We start from the raw sequence: 21,368 nt of genomic DNA on the forward strand, positions 1-21,368 counted from the left end.
TTGTTTAAGGGGGCATCCTTGACTACTCCCTGATTTTAGTGGTATTCCTTCAACTTTCTCTCAATTTAGTTGGATGTAGGCTATTGGTTTGCTGTATATTGCTTTTCCTATGTTTATAGTAAGCTTTGAATTCCTGATTTTTCCAAGACTTTTAAAGGTTAGCACCTCATTCTTATATCCTGTCTTTATGGTTGAAGGGGAATCGATGACACACCAGCATATTTTCCCTAGTTCACATGCTTCTTGATCATTTTGTTATTCTAAGATGTTAATTAGTCTTTAAGGTGGAGCTTCATATAAAGAATACAAGAATGAAGTTTAGTTTTAAAATATTCTTCTGTTCATTGAATATTTTCTTTAAAAACACTGAATTGTCCAATGGTAATTTTTCATTCTGTCAGTCCATTTATTCCCCACATGTAACTTAGATATCCCCTGTGTAGAATACACGTTCTAATATCTCTCAAGATCTTCCCATTTGTAAAACTTCATTTCTCTGCCCAGTCAAGCTTCCTTACATTCTATAAATTTAAATATAACATGAAATGAACATTACTCTTTGGAACCCTCCTTTCATTTTACTGAAACTCTATGAATCTCAAGCAAGGCAGCTATGCCACCATAGGTTATTACCTTGTAGCAATATTTACCTGATTTTGGTGTGAGTCCATGGGCACATTGATCAATATACGGCAAAGCATGAGGTCCTGGTTTCTATACCGAGTATAGAAGTGTTACATATGGGCATAAAAAATGAAATGTGAAAATAAAAATAAAAGAAAGTATTGAGGACTGAGGGCTTATATTTTGTTCACTGTTAAAAATGTACATAGATGCAAGTGACCGGTAAAATTGCCACTTACCTGTTGATTGTGACATATTTTGTTTAATGTAGGCCACAATGGGTTGCATGATAATTACCTTTAATTTTGTAAAGTGCTAAAAGTATTGCTAATTATAGTTGTAAAATAATAAAAAGGATAAATGACCTTCCATTCTTAGAGAGGGTAAAATGTGAATGAAAATGAAGGTAACCACAATGGATAAGATAGGAGGATTAAGAAATGTAAACTTCTTTTATATGAATTTTTTTATGTGTACTGCTGATAAAATCCTGTTTTTCTCTCACAGAATAGTTCTGTTTGTTATCACTAGGAAGAGAAATCATTACCATGATCAGGAAATGCTGAGCTCTCAGGAGCTGGAAATGCTTGTAGTGTTGTAGCAGATTTCTTCCCCATTCGAACTGAAACATCAGAGTAGCCCCTATTAAGATATGTTTAATGTTCATCCCTTGGATGGGGACATGGAGTCATGGAGCTCCTGAAAATACCGAGGAGTAACTAGTAAGTTCCAGATATTAGAGTATGATTTAAATTCAAGCTGAGATCAATTTGGGAACTTTTCTAGGATTCAGACAGGCTGCTTTGAGCAGCGAAGAAGGTCAGGATAGAACACCTGCCTTAAATAGGAAGAGTCATGTACCATATCCCTAGCACAGTAAATGAACATTCGAGTAGACCTCAATAAATAAGAACATTGTAGTTACTTTCTTCCATCAGATAGAAATCACCTTCATATTATGTAGTACTTACAGGTGATGATAGTCTTACTGGGAATTCAGAGATGTTGCTAAATGTGTTTTCAATTTGCAGGACATCGCTGCATTATGCGAGTGCCCACAACCATCCAGATGTAGTGACACTGTTATTAGAAAATAGGTCCAACATTAACATCCAGGATGATGAAGGCTGCACACCGTTGATTAAGGTAGCTATTGGCCATCTGTTTTGGTATGAAATGGATTAGAGGTGTCCTTGTTTGGTTTCTGTTGTTGTGAGAAAACACAGACCAAAACTTACTCAGGAGAGGAAAAAGTTATTTAGCTTACATTTATTCATCCCAGTTGATCCTCATGGGAAACCTGGTCAGGAAATCAAATCAGGAACTGGGGGGAAGAACTAAACTAGAGATCAGGGGAGAATGCAGCTTTCCATGGCTTTTACCCAGGTTTGGTCAGCTTTTTTTTATACAACTTTGAACTCAGGCATGCCCCTACCACAAGACCTTGGGCTTTCCTACTTCTGTCTAAATAAAAAAAAATAGTTCCACACAGTGCCCCAGAGGCCAGTCCAATTCCTCAAGTGAGGATCTTTCCAGGTGTATTAAGCATGTATCACATTGGCAAAAAGAACAAAATCTAAGCAAACAAGCAATCTCTGCATTGTGACAGCCAACCAGCACAGACCTGAGTGCTTAGGACATCTAGGTGGGTTGGTAGAACCCCTTAATTCTACCACTTGGAAAAAGATGTGGTGGGGAGATCATTAAATGAGTCAAGCCTGGAGTATTTAAGAAGACCTTGTGTCAAAATGGAGGGAAAATATGAATAACTAAAACTCTGTCTGATTTCAGAGAAACTATTCAGTGCCATTGTAGAAATGTCTCCCTTGGCTTCCTTGAAGTGAAGATGTATTTCTTTGTACAATTTCCACAGGCTGCGCAGCGGGACAACACACATTGTGTTTGTGTATTGCTCAGGCACAATGCTAATCCAAATTTGATGGATTACAGTGGGAATACAGCCTTTCACCATGCCATTTCCAGGGGCAGCATAGCAATTGTAAAGATGCTCCTGGAGTACAACGTAGATATTGAAGCCAAAACAGAGGTAAAGGTCATTCAACTTCATTCCCAATGCACTTCTAGCTACTTCTAGCTGGGACACTCAGACCTATTTTCTACATGCAGAACCTCAAGCATTCTCACTGAATGTGTTCAGAGGAACGCTTTTTCTCTTTAAATATATATATATATATGTGTGTGTGTGTGTGTGTGTGTGTGTGTGTGTATTTATAATTAGTGCCAAAAACCCCACAGAATAGCATATTTTGTCTCAGCGTTGACTTTAAGTTTGAAATTCAAGATTATAGGCTTTAGGATTACACACACACACACACACAGACACACACAGACACACACACACACATACACACATACACACACACATCACATCACATCACATCTACACCAACAAGGAAAAGAAATACATTTCAAGTTTAATGATTGTAGAATATATAGAACTGGGTTGCTGCTAAGAAGGTATTGATGTGTGTTTGGCTCAGGGATGAGGGCAGACTGGGAAAGGAGAGAGGTGTCAGGCAAATTAGAAAATCTGATCATTGAGAAAATATACAAAACATTTTTATGATTTTCAAAAGTTTTGGTATTCATAGAAGATGCTATTGCCCTTGGGAGATAATTCTTAGTTTAGAAAAGAAATATATTTGGAGTGCAGATTGAGAAACTCTGCTCCAGATACCTCTTGAGCACACTCCTTCAACAGGGGCATACCAAACTTTATATTTTGGGGTTGTGTCCATGGAGGTCCTAGTTTTTGGAGCTAAGAAGATTGGAACCATTGAGTGTTTGGGGAAAATTCTGGAAGGGATTGGTGTTCATATGCAGTGTTGTGTAGACAAAAGATGTGTCAAAGGGAAGAAGAGAGCTGTGTGTGGAAAGCACAGCAGGTGTTGTAGGAAAAATGATGCCTTGTGACTCAGTACAGTGTGTGTTTATGTTCACAAAATCTGTGATGAACTTTCAGTTGAGAAACAAGTTGTTTTATAAAATGTAATATTGTTTTCTTTACAGTATGGCTTGACACCACTGCAACTTGCAACATATGAAAATCAGACTGAAATGATAAACTTCTTAGAATCAATGAGTGCAGATGCACAGGCCGTGCAAGTGTCAAACAGGTACAGTTTCTTCTCTTCTACAATCTTAGTGTTGTTCTTGATGGTGAGAATTGCTTAAGTCAGGAATATTAATATGATATTAAATGATTTGAAAAACTCTGAGAGAAATATTTAGAAAGCTTATTACACACGAAATATGAGCTAGAAAAGAGACTGTTCCAACACAACAAAAGAACAGCAGTACCAGGAGTACTACATAGCTCAGTAGTTCAGTTCGTGAGTCATGAACCAAGACAAAGAATAAGCTAGATCAGCTGTTGGTCCACTTCAGTATTTTTTATTTTGACACAGTTTGCCACTGAATTAAAGGTCATGTGTGTCATTGGCAAATGTTCTACCATGAATAAACACCCCCAGTCCCTGAGTCTGAAATTTTATAATTTCTGACCTTAAAAGTGACAGTATAAGCCATATCTTTAGAATTATATGTTACATAATCACAGGTAATAAATAGTGTTTCCTAATGATCTGTTTGAAATGTCCAATGCAGTAGAAAACTACCTTTTGCTAGGAGGTGTTCGGTAAACTTTCATCCTGTAATTAACTAGCAATGTTGGTGATATTGCAGTCCAAGACATTTTTGTGTCACATTTCAGATGGAGCTTTTAATGTGGATATATAAATAGTTCATTTCCTTCCACATATTCTGGTATTTTAGAATTATAAATCTTCTCCTAGATTTTGTGAATGTTTAGCTCTAAAAAAATTGATCTTACAAAGCTATATTCCCTTCCATATGAAATAAAATTATTATGCTGAAAATCCCTGTTTAGTACACATGTTTACCTAATGTTTATGTTGAGCCATTATTTCCAGACAACAGATCTGTGCTTTAAGGTGAGCCTTTCTAGAGAGAGCTCACTCTCCTTTCAAAACTTAATGCTCTTTGAAATATTTAATTTTATTTTTTCTTATTCATTTTACATCAAACTCACTGACCCTGTCTCAGTCTCCCTATTCCACAGTCCTTTCCGGTTCCCCTTCCCCTTCACCTCCGAGCAGTCATGGATCCCCTATGTATCCCCACACCCTGGCACTTCAAGTCTCTGCAAGGGTAGACACTTCCTCTCTCTCCAAGGTCAGACAATGCAACTCAGCTAGAAGGAGGTATCCCATGTATAAGCAACAGCTTTTCGATAGGCCCCATCCCAGTTGACTGGGACCCATATGAAAACCTAGCTGCTCTTCTGCTACATATGAGTGGGAAGGTGTGAGTCCAGCCCGTGTATGTTCTGTGGTTGGTGGTTCAGTCTCTGAGAGCCCCAGGTGTCCAGGTTATTTCACTTTGTTGTTTGTCCTCTGGGGTTCTTATCTCCTTGCAGACCTGGAATCTTTCCTCCTAGTGTTCCCTAAGAGTCTACTGCCATACATCCCTGAGCAAGGCAAATATTCTCTTTAGAGTTTTTAAGAGGGAGGGAGGAGAGAGAGAGAGAGAGAGAGAGAGAGAGAGACAGAGACAGAGACAGAGACAGAGACAGAGAGAGAGACACAGAGAGAGAGACAGAGAGAGACAGAGAGAGAGACAGAGAGAGACAGAGAGTCAGAGAGAGAGAGAGAGAGAGAGAGAGAGAGAGAGAGATTGATTGACTGATTGTGTGTATGCATGCTTGAGCCTTTTAGTTTGTGTTCTATTTAAAAGCTAACCATGCCTCATGTTTTCTCTTGAGAAAGTCGCAAGGATACCAGTCAACAGTCATAGTGAATTGCTGAAAAATAAATTCAAAATTGTTTGACTAGACCTGTAGTTCCATGAATTACATCCCAGACTGTGGGAGGGAGGAGACACACAGACCTTTGTGAGTTAAGTACAACATGGTCTATGGCGTGGGTTTCAGACCAGCATGGCTACATAGTGAGATCCGGTTTCAAAAAACATTGTTTGTGAACATCTAAACTAAGATACAGGGGACTGAAATATAAAGGGCTTCAAATGCTCGCTAAATGTTTTTCTTATGAATAGTGCAATAACCATAACTTATAAATCTATGCCACAGTGCAAGAAGACCAGCACATAAAAAAGAAGTGAAGCATGTAAGATTTTTGGAAGGTAAGATTTTTATATCATATATAAATTTACTATATTGTAGCTGGTCTTATTCACCCTAGATAAAATAGTGCGGACATTTTAGCTCCTCTCCTACTGTGACCACACAAGGCAGCCCAGCTAGCAGAAAGGAATCCAAATGCAGGCAACAGAATGAGAACCTGCCCTCACTTCAGTAAACCAGGAGTCCACATGAAGAGCACGTGAAGCTGCACGTCTGCTACCTCTGAATATGGGGTCTATGTGCAGCCCTGATGTGCTCTTTGATAGGTGGTTCAGTCCCTGTGAGCCCTCATGGGCCCCTGTTGGTTAATCTGTAGGTTTTCTTGTTGTGTTTCTGAACCTTCAATGGCACTGTCCTCCTTTGAATTCAATATCCTTCACCCAACTCTTTCACAAGACGCCCCAACCTCCACCTGATATTTATTTGGCTGTGGGTGTGTACATCTGTTTCTATCCAGGGCTTGATGAAGACTCTCAGAAGAATTATCCAAGGCTTCTGTCTGCAAGCATAGCAAAATATCATTAATGGAGTCAAAGACTGGCTCTCTCCCACAGGGTGGGTCTCAAGTTGGTCCAGTTATTGGTTTGGTATCTCCTTAATGTCCGTTCCATTTTAACCTGCATATCTTGGTGGTAGGATAAATTTTGGGTTGATGTTTTTCTGAGTGCTTTGGTGTTCTCCTCCTTCTCCTGGAAGTCTCCCCTGTGTACAGAAGATGACCACTGAAAGCTGCATATCACCTGCTGCTAGTAGGCTCTGCAAGTCTCAGCTCCATAGATAGACTGCTAAGAGCCCCCATGGTTCCTGGTCCTTGTTTCACCACAGAGATGCCTCTCCACTGGTATCTTCTGTCCCAGCTCCCACACCACACCTGCTCTGCACCTTAGTTCCCTTCCCCATCTCCCACAAATTTCCCTCCCTCAATCGAATCCTGATATCTATTTCATTTTCCCTCCTGAGTGAGATTCACGCATCTTCCCTTGGGCCCTCATTACTTAGCTTCTTTAGGTCTGTGCACTGTGGCCTGGTTATTCTGTAATTTATGGCTGCTAAGGTCCTCACCTTTAAGTGAGTACATACCATGCCTGTCTTTCTCGGTTTCAGTTACCTCATCCAATATGATGTTTGCCAATCCCATCCATTTGCCTGCAATTTTCTCAAATTCCATGGTTTTCATAGCCGAGTATTATTTCATTGTGCAAATATACCACATTTCCTTAATCAGTTTTTCAGTTGTCTCCTGTCCATGGCTATTACAAGGAGAGGTTTTATGAACATAGTTAAGCAAGTGTGCTTGGGTGGTATGGTGGAGCAAGTTTGGGGTATATGCCCATGATTGACATAGTTGTGTCTTAAGGTAAAAACTATTTCAAAATTTTTGGAAAAAAAAACCCGCCAAATTGCTTTTCAAAAGGGATTTTAGGGGTTGGGGATTTAGCTCAGTGGTAGAGCACTTGCCTAGCAAGCGCAAGGCCCTGGGTTCGGTCCCCAGCTCTGAAAAAAAGAAAAAAAAAAAAAAAGAAAAGGGATTTTAATGTCTCTCCCACCAACAATGGAGGAATGTTCCCTTTGCTCAATATCCTTGTCAGCATGGCTGTCACTTGAGGTTTTGATTCTGGCTGCTCTGACTGGTGTAGGATGGACTCAGCGTCCGTCTGATCTGCATTCAGTGATGACTGAAGATGAGCATTTGATGTCTCTTGGCCTCCTGAGCATCCTCGGCTGGGAATGCTCCGTTTACCACTGTACACCATATTCAGATTGGTTTATTGCTGTCTAACTTTTTGGGCATTTTATATATTTTAACCATTATTTCTCTGGAAGTGTAAGACTGATGACGATCTTTTCCCAAAATGTAGGCTTCTCTTTTGTCCTTTTGATGGTGTCCTTTGCTTTACAAAGGTTTTTAAGTTTTGTGAGTCCCCATTTATCAATCGTTGATCTCAGAGGCTGGGACAGTGGTGTGCTGTTCAGGAAATTGTCTACTGTACTGTCCTCAGTATATTGAAGTTTCTGCTTCAATGTCAAGGTCTTTCATCCACATGAACTTGAGTTTTGTGCAGGTTGAGAAATACAGATCTATTTGCATTCTTCTTCATGCAGACATACAGTTACACCTGCACCATTTGTTGAAGAAACTTTCCTATTTTCCCCATTGTGTGGTTTTGCCTTCGTCAAAATCATGTGTTGGTAGGTATGTGTGTTTTTTCTTTGATTTGATTCCATCGGTCAACTTTTTGTTTCTATACTAATTCTATACAGCTTTTGTTATGATTGCTCTGTGATATGTCTTGATATCAGGGATGATGATACCTCCAAAAATTATTTAATTATTCAAGATATCTATCTATCTATCATCTATCTATCTATCTATCTATCTATCTATCTATCTATCTATCTATCATCTATCTATCATCTATCTATCTGTCAGCTATCATGGGTTTTTTGTTTTTTAAAAAATTGCTCTTTCAAGGTCTGTAAATGGTCTTGCAATTTTGAAGAGAAATGCATTGACTGTGAAGATGCTTTTTGTAAGATGGCCATTTTCACCTTGTTAATCCTATCCATCTGTAGTATAGGAGACCTTTCCATCTTCAGATGTCCTGTTAATTCCTTTTTCAGAGACATAAAGTTTTTGACAGGCAGGTCTTTAAGTAGCTTGATTAGAGTTGTACTGGGCTATTTAATGTTATCTGTGGTTACTGTAAAGGGTTTTGCTTGACTAAATTTTTCTTATCCCTTTTAACTGTTGCATGAGGAAGGGCTGCTGGTTTTTTGAGTTAATCTTGTTCAGACACTTTTCTGTAAGGGTTTATCACCTTTGGTGTTGGAGTTCTTTGGTAGATTTTGTGAGGTCTCTTTTGTATGTGGGCAGCTTTGCTTACTCTCTGGTTTTAAGTTTCTCTGCATATAAGTTGTTAGTGTTTATTGGCTGGTTCAGGTATGCAAATTTGATCACTGAGGTCTCTAAGACTTTTAACATGAAGGGGTGCTTGATTTTATCAACGGCTTTATCAGCATCTAATGTGATGACCAAGTGAATTTTTTTGACATCTCCACCCCTGCCAGCTGCAGCTATCCATTCATTTTCATGGCTGTCAAGCCATCTCCCCTGTATCTCCCCAGACCAGATCCTGAAACACTCAGTTGTCTCAAATTTACCCACTCCCACCTAGTTCTTTCCTTCCTCTGCCTCCTCTGATTATTTTCCGGTATGTTCTAAGTTAGATTCAAAATCCTCTCTTGGTCCTTTCTTCTTCATCTTCTTTTGGTCCTGAGTATAGTAGTGATATCCTGTACTTTATTGCTAATATCCACTTAGAAGTGAGTATACGCCATCCATGTCTTTTGGGTCTGGGTTATGTCACTCAGGAAGATATTCTCAAGTTCTATTCATTAACCTGCAAAGGTCATTATGTCTTTGTCTTTAGTAGGTGAATAGTTTCCCACATTGTCTTTTTTCATTAAAAAAAAAAAAACAAAAACTTCACCCTTGTCAGTTGCAGATTTCCATTCACTTTCAGGACCATCCATCCATCTCTCCTCTTCCTTACCCACACCTGATTCCAAACCCATCCCATAGCCCTCCGTATCTCTTCTCTATTCAGTTCACTCCTTCCGTCTTCCTCTTAGGACTGCTTTATGCACTCCTTTAAGTGAGATTCAGGCATCCTGACTTGTGCATTCCTTCTTGTGTAGCTTTTCTGAGTCTGTGGATAATAGCATGGTGTCTGTATTTTTGGCCAATAACCATCTATAAGTAAGTACATAACACACATGTCCTGTTTGGACTCCGGAGGATATCCTCAAGTTCCATTGATTTACCTGCAAAATTCATTCTGCCTTTGTTTGTAATAGTGGGATAATATGCCATTTTGAAAGTATACATCACTTTCTTTTTTTTATTAACTTATGTATTTCTTATTTACATTTCAAGTGTTATTCCCTTTCCCAATTTCCGGGCCAAAATCTCCGTGGCCCCTCCCACTCCCCTTCTTTATGGATGTTCCCCTCCCATTCCTCCCCTATTGCCGCCCTCCCCCCAACAATCACGTTCACTGGGGGTTCAGTCTTCGCAGGACCCAGGGCTTCCCCTTCCACTGGTGCTCTTACTAGGCCATTCATTGCTACCTATGAGGTCGGAGTCCAGGGTCAGTCCATGTATAGTCTTTAGGTAGTGGCTTAGTCCCTGGAAGCTCTGGTTGCTTGGCATTGTTGTTCATATGGCATCTCATCCCCTTCAATCTCTTTCAGTCCTTTCTCTGATTCCTTCAACGGGGGTCCTGTTCTCAGTTCAGTGGTTTGCTGCTGGCATTCACCTCTGTATTTGCTGTATTCTGGCTGTGTCTCTCAGGAGAGATCTACATCCGGCACCTGTCGGTCTGCACTTCTTTGCTTCATCCATCTTGTCTAATTGGGTGGCTGTATATGTATGGGCCACATGTGGGGCAGGCTCTTAATGGGTGTTACTTCAGTCTCTGTTTTAATCTTTGCCTCTCTATTCCCTGCCAAGGGCATTCTTGTTCCCCTTTCAAAGAAGGAGTGAAGTATTCACATTTTGATCATCCATCTTGAGTTTCATGTGTTCTATGCATCTAGGGTAATTCAAGCATTTGGGCTAATATCCACTTATCAATGAGTGCATACCATATGTGTTTTTCTGTGATTGGGTTAGCTCACTCAGGATGATATTTTCCAGTTCCAACCATTTGCCTATGAATTTCACAAAGGCATTGTTTTTGATAGCTGAGTAATATTCCATTGTGTAGATGTACCACATTTTCTGTATCCATTCCTCTGTTGAAGGGCATCTGGGTTCTTTCCAGCTTCTGGGTATTATAAATAAGGCTGCTATGAATGTAGTGGAGCACGTGTCTTTTTTATATGTTGGGAAATCTTTTGGGTATATGCCCAAGAGAGGTATAGCTGGATCCTCAGGCAGTTCAATGTCCAATTTTCTGAGGATCCTCCAGACTGATTTCCAGATTGGTTTTACCAGTCTGCAATCCCACAAACAATGGAGGAGTGTTCCTCTTTCTCTGCATCCTTGCCAGCATCTGCTGTCACCTGACTTTTTGATCTTAGCCATTATCACTGGTGTGAGGTGAAATCTCAGGGTTGTTTTGATTTGCATTTCCCTTATGACTAAAGATGTTGAGCATTTCTTTAGGTGTTTCTCAGCCATTCGGCATTCCTCAGCTGTGAATTCTTTGTTTAGCTCTGAACCCCATTTTTTAATAGGGTTATTTGTCTCCCTGCGGTCTAACTTCTTGAGTTCTTTGTTTATTTTGGATATAAGGCCTCTATCTGTTGTAGGATTGGTAAAGATCTTTTCCCAATCTGTTGGTTGCCGATTTGTCGAACCACAGTGTCCTTTGCCTTACAGAAGCTTTGCAGTTTTATGAGATCCCATTTGTCGATTCTTGATCTTAGAGCATAAGCCATTGGTGTTTTGTTCAGGAAATTTTTTCCAGTGCCCATGTGTTCCAGATGCTTCCCTAGTTTTTCTTCTATTAGTTTGAGTGTATCAGGTTTTATGTGGAGTTCCTTGATCCACTTGGACTTAAACTTTTTACAGGGTGATAAGCATGGATCAATCTGCATTCTTCTACATGTTGACCTCCAGTTGAACCAGCACCATTTGCTGAAAATGCTATCTTTTTTCCATTGGATGGTTTTGGCTCCTTTGTCAAAAATCAAGTGCCCATAGGTGTGTGGGTTCATTTCTGGGTCTTCAGTTCTGTTCCATTGTTCTATCTGTCTGTCTCTGTACCAATACCATGCAGTTTTTATCACTATTGCTCTGTAATACTGCTTGAGTTCAGGGATAGTGATTCCCCCTGAAGTCCTTTTATTGTTGAGGATTGTTTTAGCTATCCTGGGTTTTTTGTTATTCCAGATGAATTTGCAAATTGTTCTGTCTAACTCTTTGAAGAATTGGATTGTTATTTTGATGGGGATTGCATTGAATCTGTAGATCGCTTTTGGTAAGATGACCATTTTTACTATATTAATCCTGCCAATCCATGAGCATGGGAGATCTTTCCATCTTCTTAGGTCTTCTTCAATTTCTTTCTTCAGAGTCTTGAAGTTCTTATTGTACAGATCTTTTACTTGCTTGGTTAAAGTCACACCGAGGTACCTTATATTATTTGGGTCTATTATGAAGGGTGTTGTTTCCCTAATTTCTTTCTCGGTTGTTTCTCTTTTGTGTAGAGGAAGGCTACTGATTTATTTGAGTTAATTTTATACCCAGCCACTTTACTGAAGTTGTTTATTAGCTTTAGTAGTTCTCTGGTGGAACTTTTGGGATCACTTAAATGTACTATCATATCATCTGCAAATAGTGATATTTTGACTTCTTCTATTCCAATCTGTATCCCTTTGATCTCCTTTTGTTGTCTGATTGCTCTGGCTAGAACTTCAAGAACTATATTGAATAAGTAGGGAGAGAGTGGGCAGCCTTGTCTAGTCCCTGATTTTAGTGGGATTGCTTCAAGTTTCTCTCCATTTAGTTTAATGTTAGCAACTGGTTTGCTGTATATGGCTTTTACTATGTTTAGGTATGGGCCTTGAATTCCTATTCTTTCCAGGACTTTTATCATGAAGTGGTGTTGAATTTTGTCAAATGCTTTCTCAGCATCTAATGAAATGATCATGTGGTTCTGTTCTTTCAGTTTGTTTATATAATGGATCACGTTGATGGTTTTCCGTATACTAAACCATCCCTGCATGCCTGGGATGAAGCCTACTTGATCATGGTGGATGATTGTTTTGATGTGCTCTTGAATTCGGTTTGCCAGAATTTTATTGAGTATTTTTGCGTCGATATTCATAAGGGAAATTGGTCTGAAGTTCTCTTTCTTTGTTGTGTCTTTGTGTGGTTTAGGTATAAGAGTAATTGTGGCTTCGTAGAAGGAATTCGGTAGGGCTCCATCTGTTTCAATTTTGTGGAATAGTTTGGATAATATTGGTATGAGGTCTTCTATGAAGGTTTGATAGAATTCTGCACTAAACCCGTCTGGACCTGGACTCTTTTTGGTTGGGAGACCTTTAATGACTGCTTCTATTTCCTTAGGAGTTATGGGGTTGTTTAACTGGTTTATCTGTTCCTGATTTAACTTCGGTACCTGGTATCTGTCTAGGAAATTGTCCATTTCCTGAAGATTTTCAAATTTTGTTGAATATAGGTTTTTATAGTAAGATCTGATGATTTTTTGAATTTCCTCTGAATCTGTAGTTATGTCTCCCTTTTCATTTCTGATTTTGTTAATTTGGACGCACTCTCTGTGTCCTCTCATTAGTCTGGCTAAGGGTTTATCTATCTTGTTGATTTTCTCAAAGAACCAACTTTTGGTTCTGTTGATTCTTTCTATGGTCCTTTTTGTTTCTACTTGGTTGATTTCAGCTCTGAGTTTGATTATTTCCTGCCTTCTGCTCCTCCTGGGTGTATTTTCTTCTTTTTGTTCTAGAGCTTTTAGGTGTGCTGTCAAGCTGCTGACATATGCTCTTTCCTGTTTCTTTCTGCAGGCACTCAGCGCTATGTGTTTTCCTCTTAGCACAGCTTTCATTGTGTCCCATAAGTTTGAGTATATTGTATCTTCATTTTCATTAAATTCTAAAAAGTTTTTAATTTCTTTCTTTATTTCTTCCTTGACCAGGTTATCATTGAGTAGAGCATTGTTCAATTTCCACGTATATGTGGGCATTCTTCCCTTATTGTTATTGAAGACCAGTTTTAGGCCGTGGTGGTCCGATAGCACGCACGGGATTATTTCTATCTTTCTGTATCTGTTGAGGCCCGTTTTTTGACCAATTATATGGTCAATTTTGGAGAAAGTACCATGAGGAGCTGAGAAGAAGGTATATCCTTTTGCTTTAGGATAGAATGTTCTATAAATATCCGTTAAGTCCATTTGGCTCATGACTTCTCTTAGTCTGTCGACATCACTGTTTAATTTCTATTTCCATGATCTGTCCATTGATGAGAGTGGGGTGTTGAAATCTCCCACTATTATTGTGTGAGGTGCAATGTGTGTTTTGAGCTTTAGTAAGGTTTCTTTTACATATGTAGGTGCCCTTGTATTTGGGGCATAGATATTTAGGATTGAGAGTTCATCTTGGTGGATTTTTCCTTTGATGAATATGAAGTGTCCTTCCTTATCTTTTTTGATGACTTTTAGTTGGAAATTGATTTTATTTGACATTAGAATGGCTACTCCAGCTTGCTTCTTCTGACCATTTGCTTGGAAAGTTGTTTTCCAGCCTTTCACTCTGAGGTAGTGTCTGTCTTTGTCTCTGAGGTGTGTTTCCTGTAGGCAGCAGAATGCAGGGTCCTCGTTGCGTATCCAGTTTGTTAATCTATGTCTTTTTATTGGGGAGTTGAGGCCATTGATATTGAGAGATATTAAGGAATAGTGATTATTGTTTCCCTTTATATTCATATTTGGATGTGAGGTTATGTTTGTGTGCTTTCATTCTCTTTGTTTTGTTGCCAAGACGATTAGTTTCTTGCTTCTTCTAGGGTATAGCTTGCCTCCTTATGTTGGGCTTTACCATTTATTATCCTTTGTAGTGCTGGATTTGTAGAAAGATATTGTGTAAATTTGGTTTTGTCATGGAATATCTTGGTTTCTCCATCAATGTTAATTGAGAGTTTTGCTGGATTCAGTAACCTGGGCTGGCATTTGTGTTCTCTTAGGGTCTGTATGACATCAGTCCAGGATCTTCTGGCCTTCATAGTTTCTGGCGAGAAGTCTGGTGTGATTCTGATAGGTCTCCCTTTATATGTTACTTGACCTTTTTCCCTTACTGCTTTTAATATTCTTTCTTTATTTTGTGCGTTTGGTGTTTTGACAATTATGTGACAGGAGGTGTTTCTTTTCTGGTCCAATCTATTTGGAGTTCTGTAGGCTTCTTGTATGTCTATGGGTATCTGTTTTTTTAGGTTAGGGAAGTTTTCTTCTATGATTTTGTTGAAGATATTTACTGGTCCTTTGAGCTGGGAGTCTTCACTCTCTTCTATACCTATTATCCTTAGGTTTGATCTTCTCATTGAGTCCTGGATTTCCTGTATGTTTTGGACCAGTAGCTTTTTCCGCTTTACATTATCTTTGACAGTTGAGTCAATGATTTCTATGGAATCTTCTGCTCCTGAGACTCTCTCTTCCATCTCTTGTATTCTGTTGGTAAAGCTTGTATCTACAGCTCCTTGTCTCTTCTTTTGGTTTTCTATATCCAGGGTTGTTTCCATGTGTTCTTTCTTGATTGCTTCTATTTCCATTTTTAATTCCTTCAACTGTTTGATTGTGTTTTCCTGGAATTCTTTCAGGGATTTTTGCGATTCCTCTCTGTAGGCTTCTACTTGTTTATTAATGTTTTCCTGTGTTTCCCTAAGTGTGTTCATGTCTTTCTTGAAGTCCTCCAGCATCATGATCAAATATGATTTTGAAACTAGATCTTGCTTTTCTGGTGTGTTTGGATATTCCATGTTTGTTTTGGTGGGAGAATTGGGCTCCGATGATGGCATGTAGTCTTGGTTTCTGTTGCTTGGGTTCCTGCGCTTGCCTCTCGCCATCAGATTATCTCTAGTGTTCCTTTGTTCTGCTATTTCTGACAGTGGCTAGACTGTCCTATAAGCCTGTGTGTCAGGAGTGCTGTAGACCTGTTTTCCTCTCTTTCAGTCAGTTATGGGGACAGAGTGTTCTGCTTTCGGGCGTGTAGTTTTTCCTCTCTACAGGTCTTCAGCTGTTCCTTTGGGCCTGTGTCTTGAGTTCACCAGGCAGCTTTCTTGCAGCAGAATATTTGGTCTTACCTGTGGTCCTGAGGCTCAAGTTCGCTCGTGGGGTGCTGCCCAGGGGCTCTCTGCAGCGGCAGCAAACAGGAAGACCTGTGCCGCCCCTTCCGGGAACTTCAGTGCACCAGGGTTCCAGATGGTCTTTGGCTTTTTCCTCTGGCGTCCGAGATGTGCGTGCAGGCAGCAGTCTCTTCTGGTTTCCCAGGCTTGTCTGCCTCTCTGAAGGTTTAGCTCTCCCTCCCACGGGATTTGGGTGCAGAGAACTGTTTATCCGGTCTGTTTCTTTCAGGTTCCGGCGTTGTCTCAGGCAGGTGTCCTGCCGCTCCTGGGAAAACTGATATTCTTAGCATTCAATGAAAGCAGCCTCCATATGGGCTACTCTGACAGCACCTTTTCCCTGTAGTTCTATTAATTAGCAAAAGATATAGTGATACTTGATTTATATGCTGCAAGACATAATTTCCAGTAAAAAAAAAAAACATTGGCACAGTAGATGGAAGGTTGAAAAACCACATCATTCTCCAGTACACAGCACTGAATGATCCCTTGATTGAGTCTGAATAAGATTAGATTCCAACAGTGGGAGAAGCACCACAGAATTTATCCTTTCAGCAACCTACACCACAGCATCTCTCATACCTACTTTGGAGAGAGCCAGCCAGAGAATAGTGTAGAGGAACCTAAATGACCCTCTTCACATAACCCTGAGGGAAACAGAATTATCATAATGTGGGTGTCTTTTTTTAAAATGTATTTCAGCACTGGAGTTTTGTTTGTGTTGTCGAGGACTGAAAGAGGCCCCACACATGCTGAGCATACGGTCCACCATAGAGACATTTTCTCAGCCCATTTGTTGATAGGACAAAAACTTGCTCTGGTCATGGGCAATGCCAAGGGGTGTGCAGTGGAGTTTTACATACTGTAAAGGAAATGAACTAGGGTTGTTCATTCTCTGAAGCATGTTTCGAGGACAGGCTTTATCCAGAGAGTGAAACTTGAGACACTCTACGGTTTATATATGGAAATATATTTTTAAAATGTTTTATGTGTGATTGCTGCTCTATCTGCAAGTTTCTTTCATGCTTCTCTCTGGAGTAATAATTCATGTTGCATAACTACTAAGGAAGTCTTTCCAGTTGCTCTTGCCATGGCCGGCAATGGAAGTTGATGTTGAACTTCTTTTTGCTGGAAATGAGCTAGGGGTCAATGCTAGATCTGAGGGCCCTTAACATCTTCTTCAGATGATCTCGACTACAGTAACACACTGATCTCTCAAGAGCTTTGTCACACTTGCAGTTGGAAATACTTTGTAAAGGTCTTTGGGTCTCCTATATTTGACTATGCTGCAACGACAGTCACCAGAGACTGTGCTTCCGGGTGGTAGTAATGAATGTTCCCCTACAGTGAAGGAAGTTCAAGTCGACCTTTGTAGCAGCCCCTTTCACTGCTGTATGAGATGAGCATGCTCACCTAGAGTGCTGCAAACATCCCTAGTCCAGAGGCAAAAAGCAGCAGTGGCAACATGACGCTGTCCTTTTAACCCTTCACTATGGGACAACAGTTCAGGCTAAGATGATAATTTCTGTGTCTGATAGTGATCAGGATCATAGGTAATTTGCACAACAATTTTTATAAGTAGTAACTTTTGATGAAATTTTCTCTTTGTCTTTAAAATATACTAGGAAATGGGAAGAAAGGTTTTTGCATATATTTATTATTTACCAATAATTATTCACTTTAAAGGCTTTTCATAAATGGTGCCAAAGGATATAGGGTCACAAATGTTAGCCTTTGTACTTATTGTCATGTTTCCTATAGTTGTTTTGTGACAAATTTTGCTTCCCTCTTTAGAAGCTGGTAAGAGACTTACAGGAACATCACCATGGTAAGAATGTGTGCATTTTACAATAAATTAATCTGTAAAAAGTATAATGTTCAGAACCTGACATTCTCTTTGCCTCTGTGTACTCCGATTTCAGCTTCTTTATTTCTTCTATAATCACAAGCTGAACAATTATCTCCCACACAGCATGAGTTATGGACAAACATCCTTAGGAAGGGAGATGATTCAGTGGATAAAGTGCTTGCCATGAGTCTGTGAGAATGGAAGTTTGGATTCTCAGAATCCACATGAGGTCTTGAGGATCTCATGTGCATCTGAATCCTGGGGCACTTATGGTGAGGCAGGAGGTGGTGAGAGAGAATCCCCTGAAGTTTACTGGATAGTTTGCCTGGGTTTCTTATTCATGAAGAAGGGATTGAGCCACATAACCAAGGTTGGAAGAATGTTGCATGCTGTTATTCTCAAGGCTCCCTGACAAGCCCTCCTTTGTTGTTCCTAGGTGTGTGAATGTGGATAATGTCAGCTCTACCTCCTCTGTGAAGGTAAAATGCTTCTTTGTGAAATTAATTTTCTTATGAATTTTGTTATAATTCAGCAATAGTGTAACTATCCCAGTTTTATATGGAAAGATTGTTCAAGGGAGTCCACATTGTAGATGTGGAGATTTCTACAAACTGCAAGTGAGCAGTAAGTCCTTGTGGGTAGTGGTGGCCAATAAGAGAATGGACTCAAAAGACATAGTGAGTGGAAGACTGAGCGCAGTCCTCGTACAATAGAAGATGTCTGATGTTTGACAAGTATTGTTTGCAGAAATGAGTACATGTTCGACTGATTTTAAAATGTGACTGTTACTAGACCATAATATTTCTTTTTAAAAAAATTTTTATTAGATATATTTCTTTACTTACTTTTCCAATGTTTTTCCCCTTCCTGGATTCCGGTCCATGAGCCCCCATCCCTTTTCCCTCACCCTCTCCCATATCGGTTTTCCTGGGCCGGAGAGATGGCTCAGTGGTTAAGAGCACTGACTGAAAGAACCAAAAAAAAAAACCAAAAAACAAAACAAAAAAAAAAAAAGAGCACTGATTGCTCTTCCAGAGGTCTTGATGAATCCAATTCCCTGCAACCACATGTTGACTGACGACTATCTATAATGAGATATGATGATCTCTCCTGGTGTGTCTGATGATAGCTACTGTATACTTATATATAATAAGTACTTCTTAGTAAGTCCAGACATTTCTATAATCCATGAATCTCCTAAGTGACTTTACCCTCAGGAAAATGCATGCAATTTTTATCTACCTTTGGACACTGCTATTTTAGGATCCTGTATGAGAGCATCTCCTTGGTTTCTCTATTTCATGTGTATTTACACTAAGGAGAAATTGTGGCTATGTAGCAGTTTGTAATATGTTCATCAAGTTTGTCTTATGAGAATAGAGCATTTTCTATTTGATTCTATGAGGGTATGTTGAAAGCTCTTCATCTAGAAAAACAACAAGTGTTTTTCCCAATTATCCAGCATTTTTAGATGCAGGGAGTCAATTACTGTATATTTCCATTTAAGTTCTTCTTTATGGATTTTAAAATAATATAAACTTATATTCTTTGTGCCACATTCAAACAGTTAAAATATTGTAGTGCTTTACTTAGATATATCCATATTCAGTCTGAGGCTGCTTTATCACTGTGAGCTGCTCCAGGTTAAGAAACCTGTTTCTATATAACCTATAGCCCTATAGTGAGGGGCTGTGTGAATGAAGAGTGGCAATTTAATGATTTTTGAATGTGACTCAGTGGACAATTGTGTTTCTATAAAGCAGTTTCACCGGTTCTATGGTATGGACAGTGCTAGCAATTAAATTGCCATTTATTTGTAAATGAAAACTGTGCATTTTGTGATTCCCCACAATGGAAGAGTAAGACTGTTAGAAGGGGCCTCATTAATATTAATAATCATCTTAAATTAGAAGCAGAATAATTGACTGATAATGAATTAAGCTTAGTCTCAACAAGAACAAGGTCAAGTTTGTCAGTTAATGATTTTCTCTTAATCTAGGCTAGCATAAATATTTTAACTTCTTGATGGTATCCTATTAAGTTGTAAATAGGCATATAAGAAGATATTTTATATTTAATAATTTTGATTTTCATGTGTCAATATCCTGTAATTCCTAAAGAACATTGTTGATTTGAAAGCATGCATCCTAAAAGAATAGAGTTAATTTCAAGACCAAATAAAAAGTAAACTCTCTTCTCTGCATTGCAGGGAGAATCGGGAAGAAAATTCCATATAATACCTAAGAAGATCCAAAACATTTTTAGAAAATCTGGAGTTTATGTGTGTTCTCGAGGAGAGCCAGTACCTGATGTATGGAAAGCAAAAAAATCCATAATGGTAATTCCCCTAATTTGAGAAGTAACCTATTTCCTTTTGTGAAGGGGAGTGATGGGTGTTTGTGCCTATGCCTTCCTAGTGCAAATAGTGAACGAGTAGAGAAAGATCAGCCTTGAGCATTCCCTTCACACTCTCCATATCCTCACTCCTTGCCAGTCACTGCATTAGGCAGTGCTTCTCAACCTTCCTAACGCTGTGACCTTTAATACAGTTCCTCATGCTGTGGTGATTCCCAACCATACAACTGTTTTGTTGCTACTGCATCAGTGTCAGATTGATAATATCATCAACTGTAATGTCGTATTGGTATTTTCAGAAGGTCTTTGCCAACCTGTGTGAGACTGTTCTATGCCCTCCTCCAATAGGGTATGACAGACAGGTTGAGAATCACTGTCATAAAATGTAATAATAGTAAATTAGACTATGGAAACAGAAGAAAAAACAGAAAATGAGCATGTTTTTAACTCACTGAGGATAAGTCATAAAAATACAGAAACCAAATAGTACATGCTCCTAGAAATAGGTACAGTCAACATGAAAGCGACCACCATAGTTGTGTTTCATTTACTTTGGATTGACTGACTTTATGTGTGTGAATGTTTTGCGTGTATTCTGTCTGTATACCATGTGCGTGTGCTTCCCACAAAAATCAGAAGAGGTCATTTCATCCTTTGTTCTTGTTGTTCCAGAATTTTGTCAACCAATATTATGTGTTTTACAAAGCAAAGCCAGGTGTCCTGGAGGAGCAATGAATGTTTTAAACTCCTCAGCCCCTTTTCCAGCACACGGATTTAATATGTTTGATAGGCAAAAAGATTAAAATTATCATCAGGGGAAATAAGAAGTCAGTCTTCTGATATTTCTTAACTTCCTGGACAGGACCTCAGCATTCTGGTTTTACCCATTGAAGTCCAAAGTACTTATAGGCAGGGTGCCCACAACAGGTGGCTGGGTATGTTGGTGTACACAGTTAATTCACGAACTCATAAAGCAGGCAGGGTGGTCTCTGTCAGTTCAAGGACGTCCTGTTCTTAATTTATTTGGGGAGTAGGAGAATGTAAGTTGAATTGTGGGTATCAAAAGATAACTTGTATGAATCAATCTTTCCCTTCCTCTGTTTCCAGTCTCAGGTATCAAATTCAAGTTATCAGTCAGGCTGCCAAGTAGGTTTATCACATTTGTAGCATGATTTACACTTTGGTTAGCATTAACAGACAGACAGTAGATAAACTCTGCATGTGTGTGTGTGTGTGGGGGGGGGGTTATTTAACATTAACACAAATGCTAAGCAGTGCATGGGAGGATCAGACAAAGAGATGGGAGTTCATGTGATTGAACACTTGGCCACTGATGGGAGATTGTTTAACTTTCGGGGTCTGGCCTTGCTAGCAGAAGGTTTTCAGTGGTAGATTTTAATGGCTATGACTACTTGTGGTACCAGTACTGTGTTATCTGCTTCCCGGTCTACCAGCATGTGAGAACCAACAATGTACTGCCAAAAGTCAGGCCTCCCTGTTCC

At 39.4% G+C, this 21,368-nt stretch overlaps 1 protein-coding gene across 2 annotated transcripts in view; it reads left to right on the forward strand.

Annotated features, from left to right (window-relative positions):
- The window catches only part of LOC148000474 (uncharacterized), a 78,444-nt gene that overhangs the window by 40,440 nt on the left and 16,636 nt on the right, over window positions 1-21,368 (forward strand). For both annotated transcript variants that reach the window (XM_087589378.1, XM_087589379.1), the window contains exons 2-8: window positions 1,656-1,770; window positions 2,498-2,671; window positions 3,655-3,761; window positions 5,756-5,808; window positions 17,457-17,490; window positions 17,948-17,990; window positions 19,721-19,849. In XM_087589378.1, the coding sequence (XP_087445504.1) occupies window positions 1,656-1,770; window positions 2,498-2,671; window positions 3,655-3,761; window positions 5,756-5,808; window positions 17,457-17,490; window positions 17,948-17,990; window positions 19,721-19,849 (655 nt within the window). The remainder of the gene's footprint in view (window positions 1-1,655; window positions 1,771-2,497; window positions 2,672-3,654; window positions 3,762-5,755; window positions 5,809-17,456; window positions 17,491-17,947; window positions 17,991-19,720; window positions 19,850-21,368) is intronic.

The sequence above is a fragment of the Rattus norvegicus genome, chromosome 16 (assembly GCF_021556685.1).
Source record: "Rattus norvegicus strain SHRSP/BbbUtx chromosome 16, alternate assembly SHRSP_T2T, whole genome shotgun sequence".
In the NCBI taxonomy this organism is placed as follows: domain Eukaryota; kingdom Metazoa; phylum Chordata; class Mammalia; order Rodentia; family Muridae; genus Rattus; species Rattus norvegicus.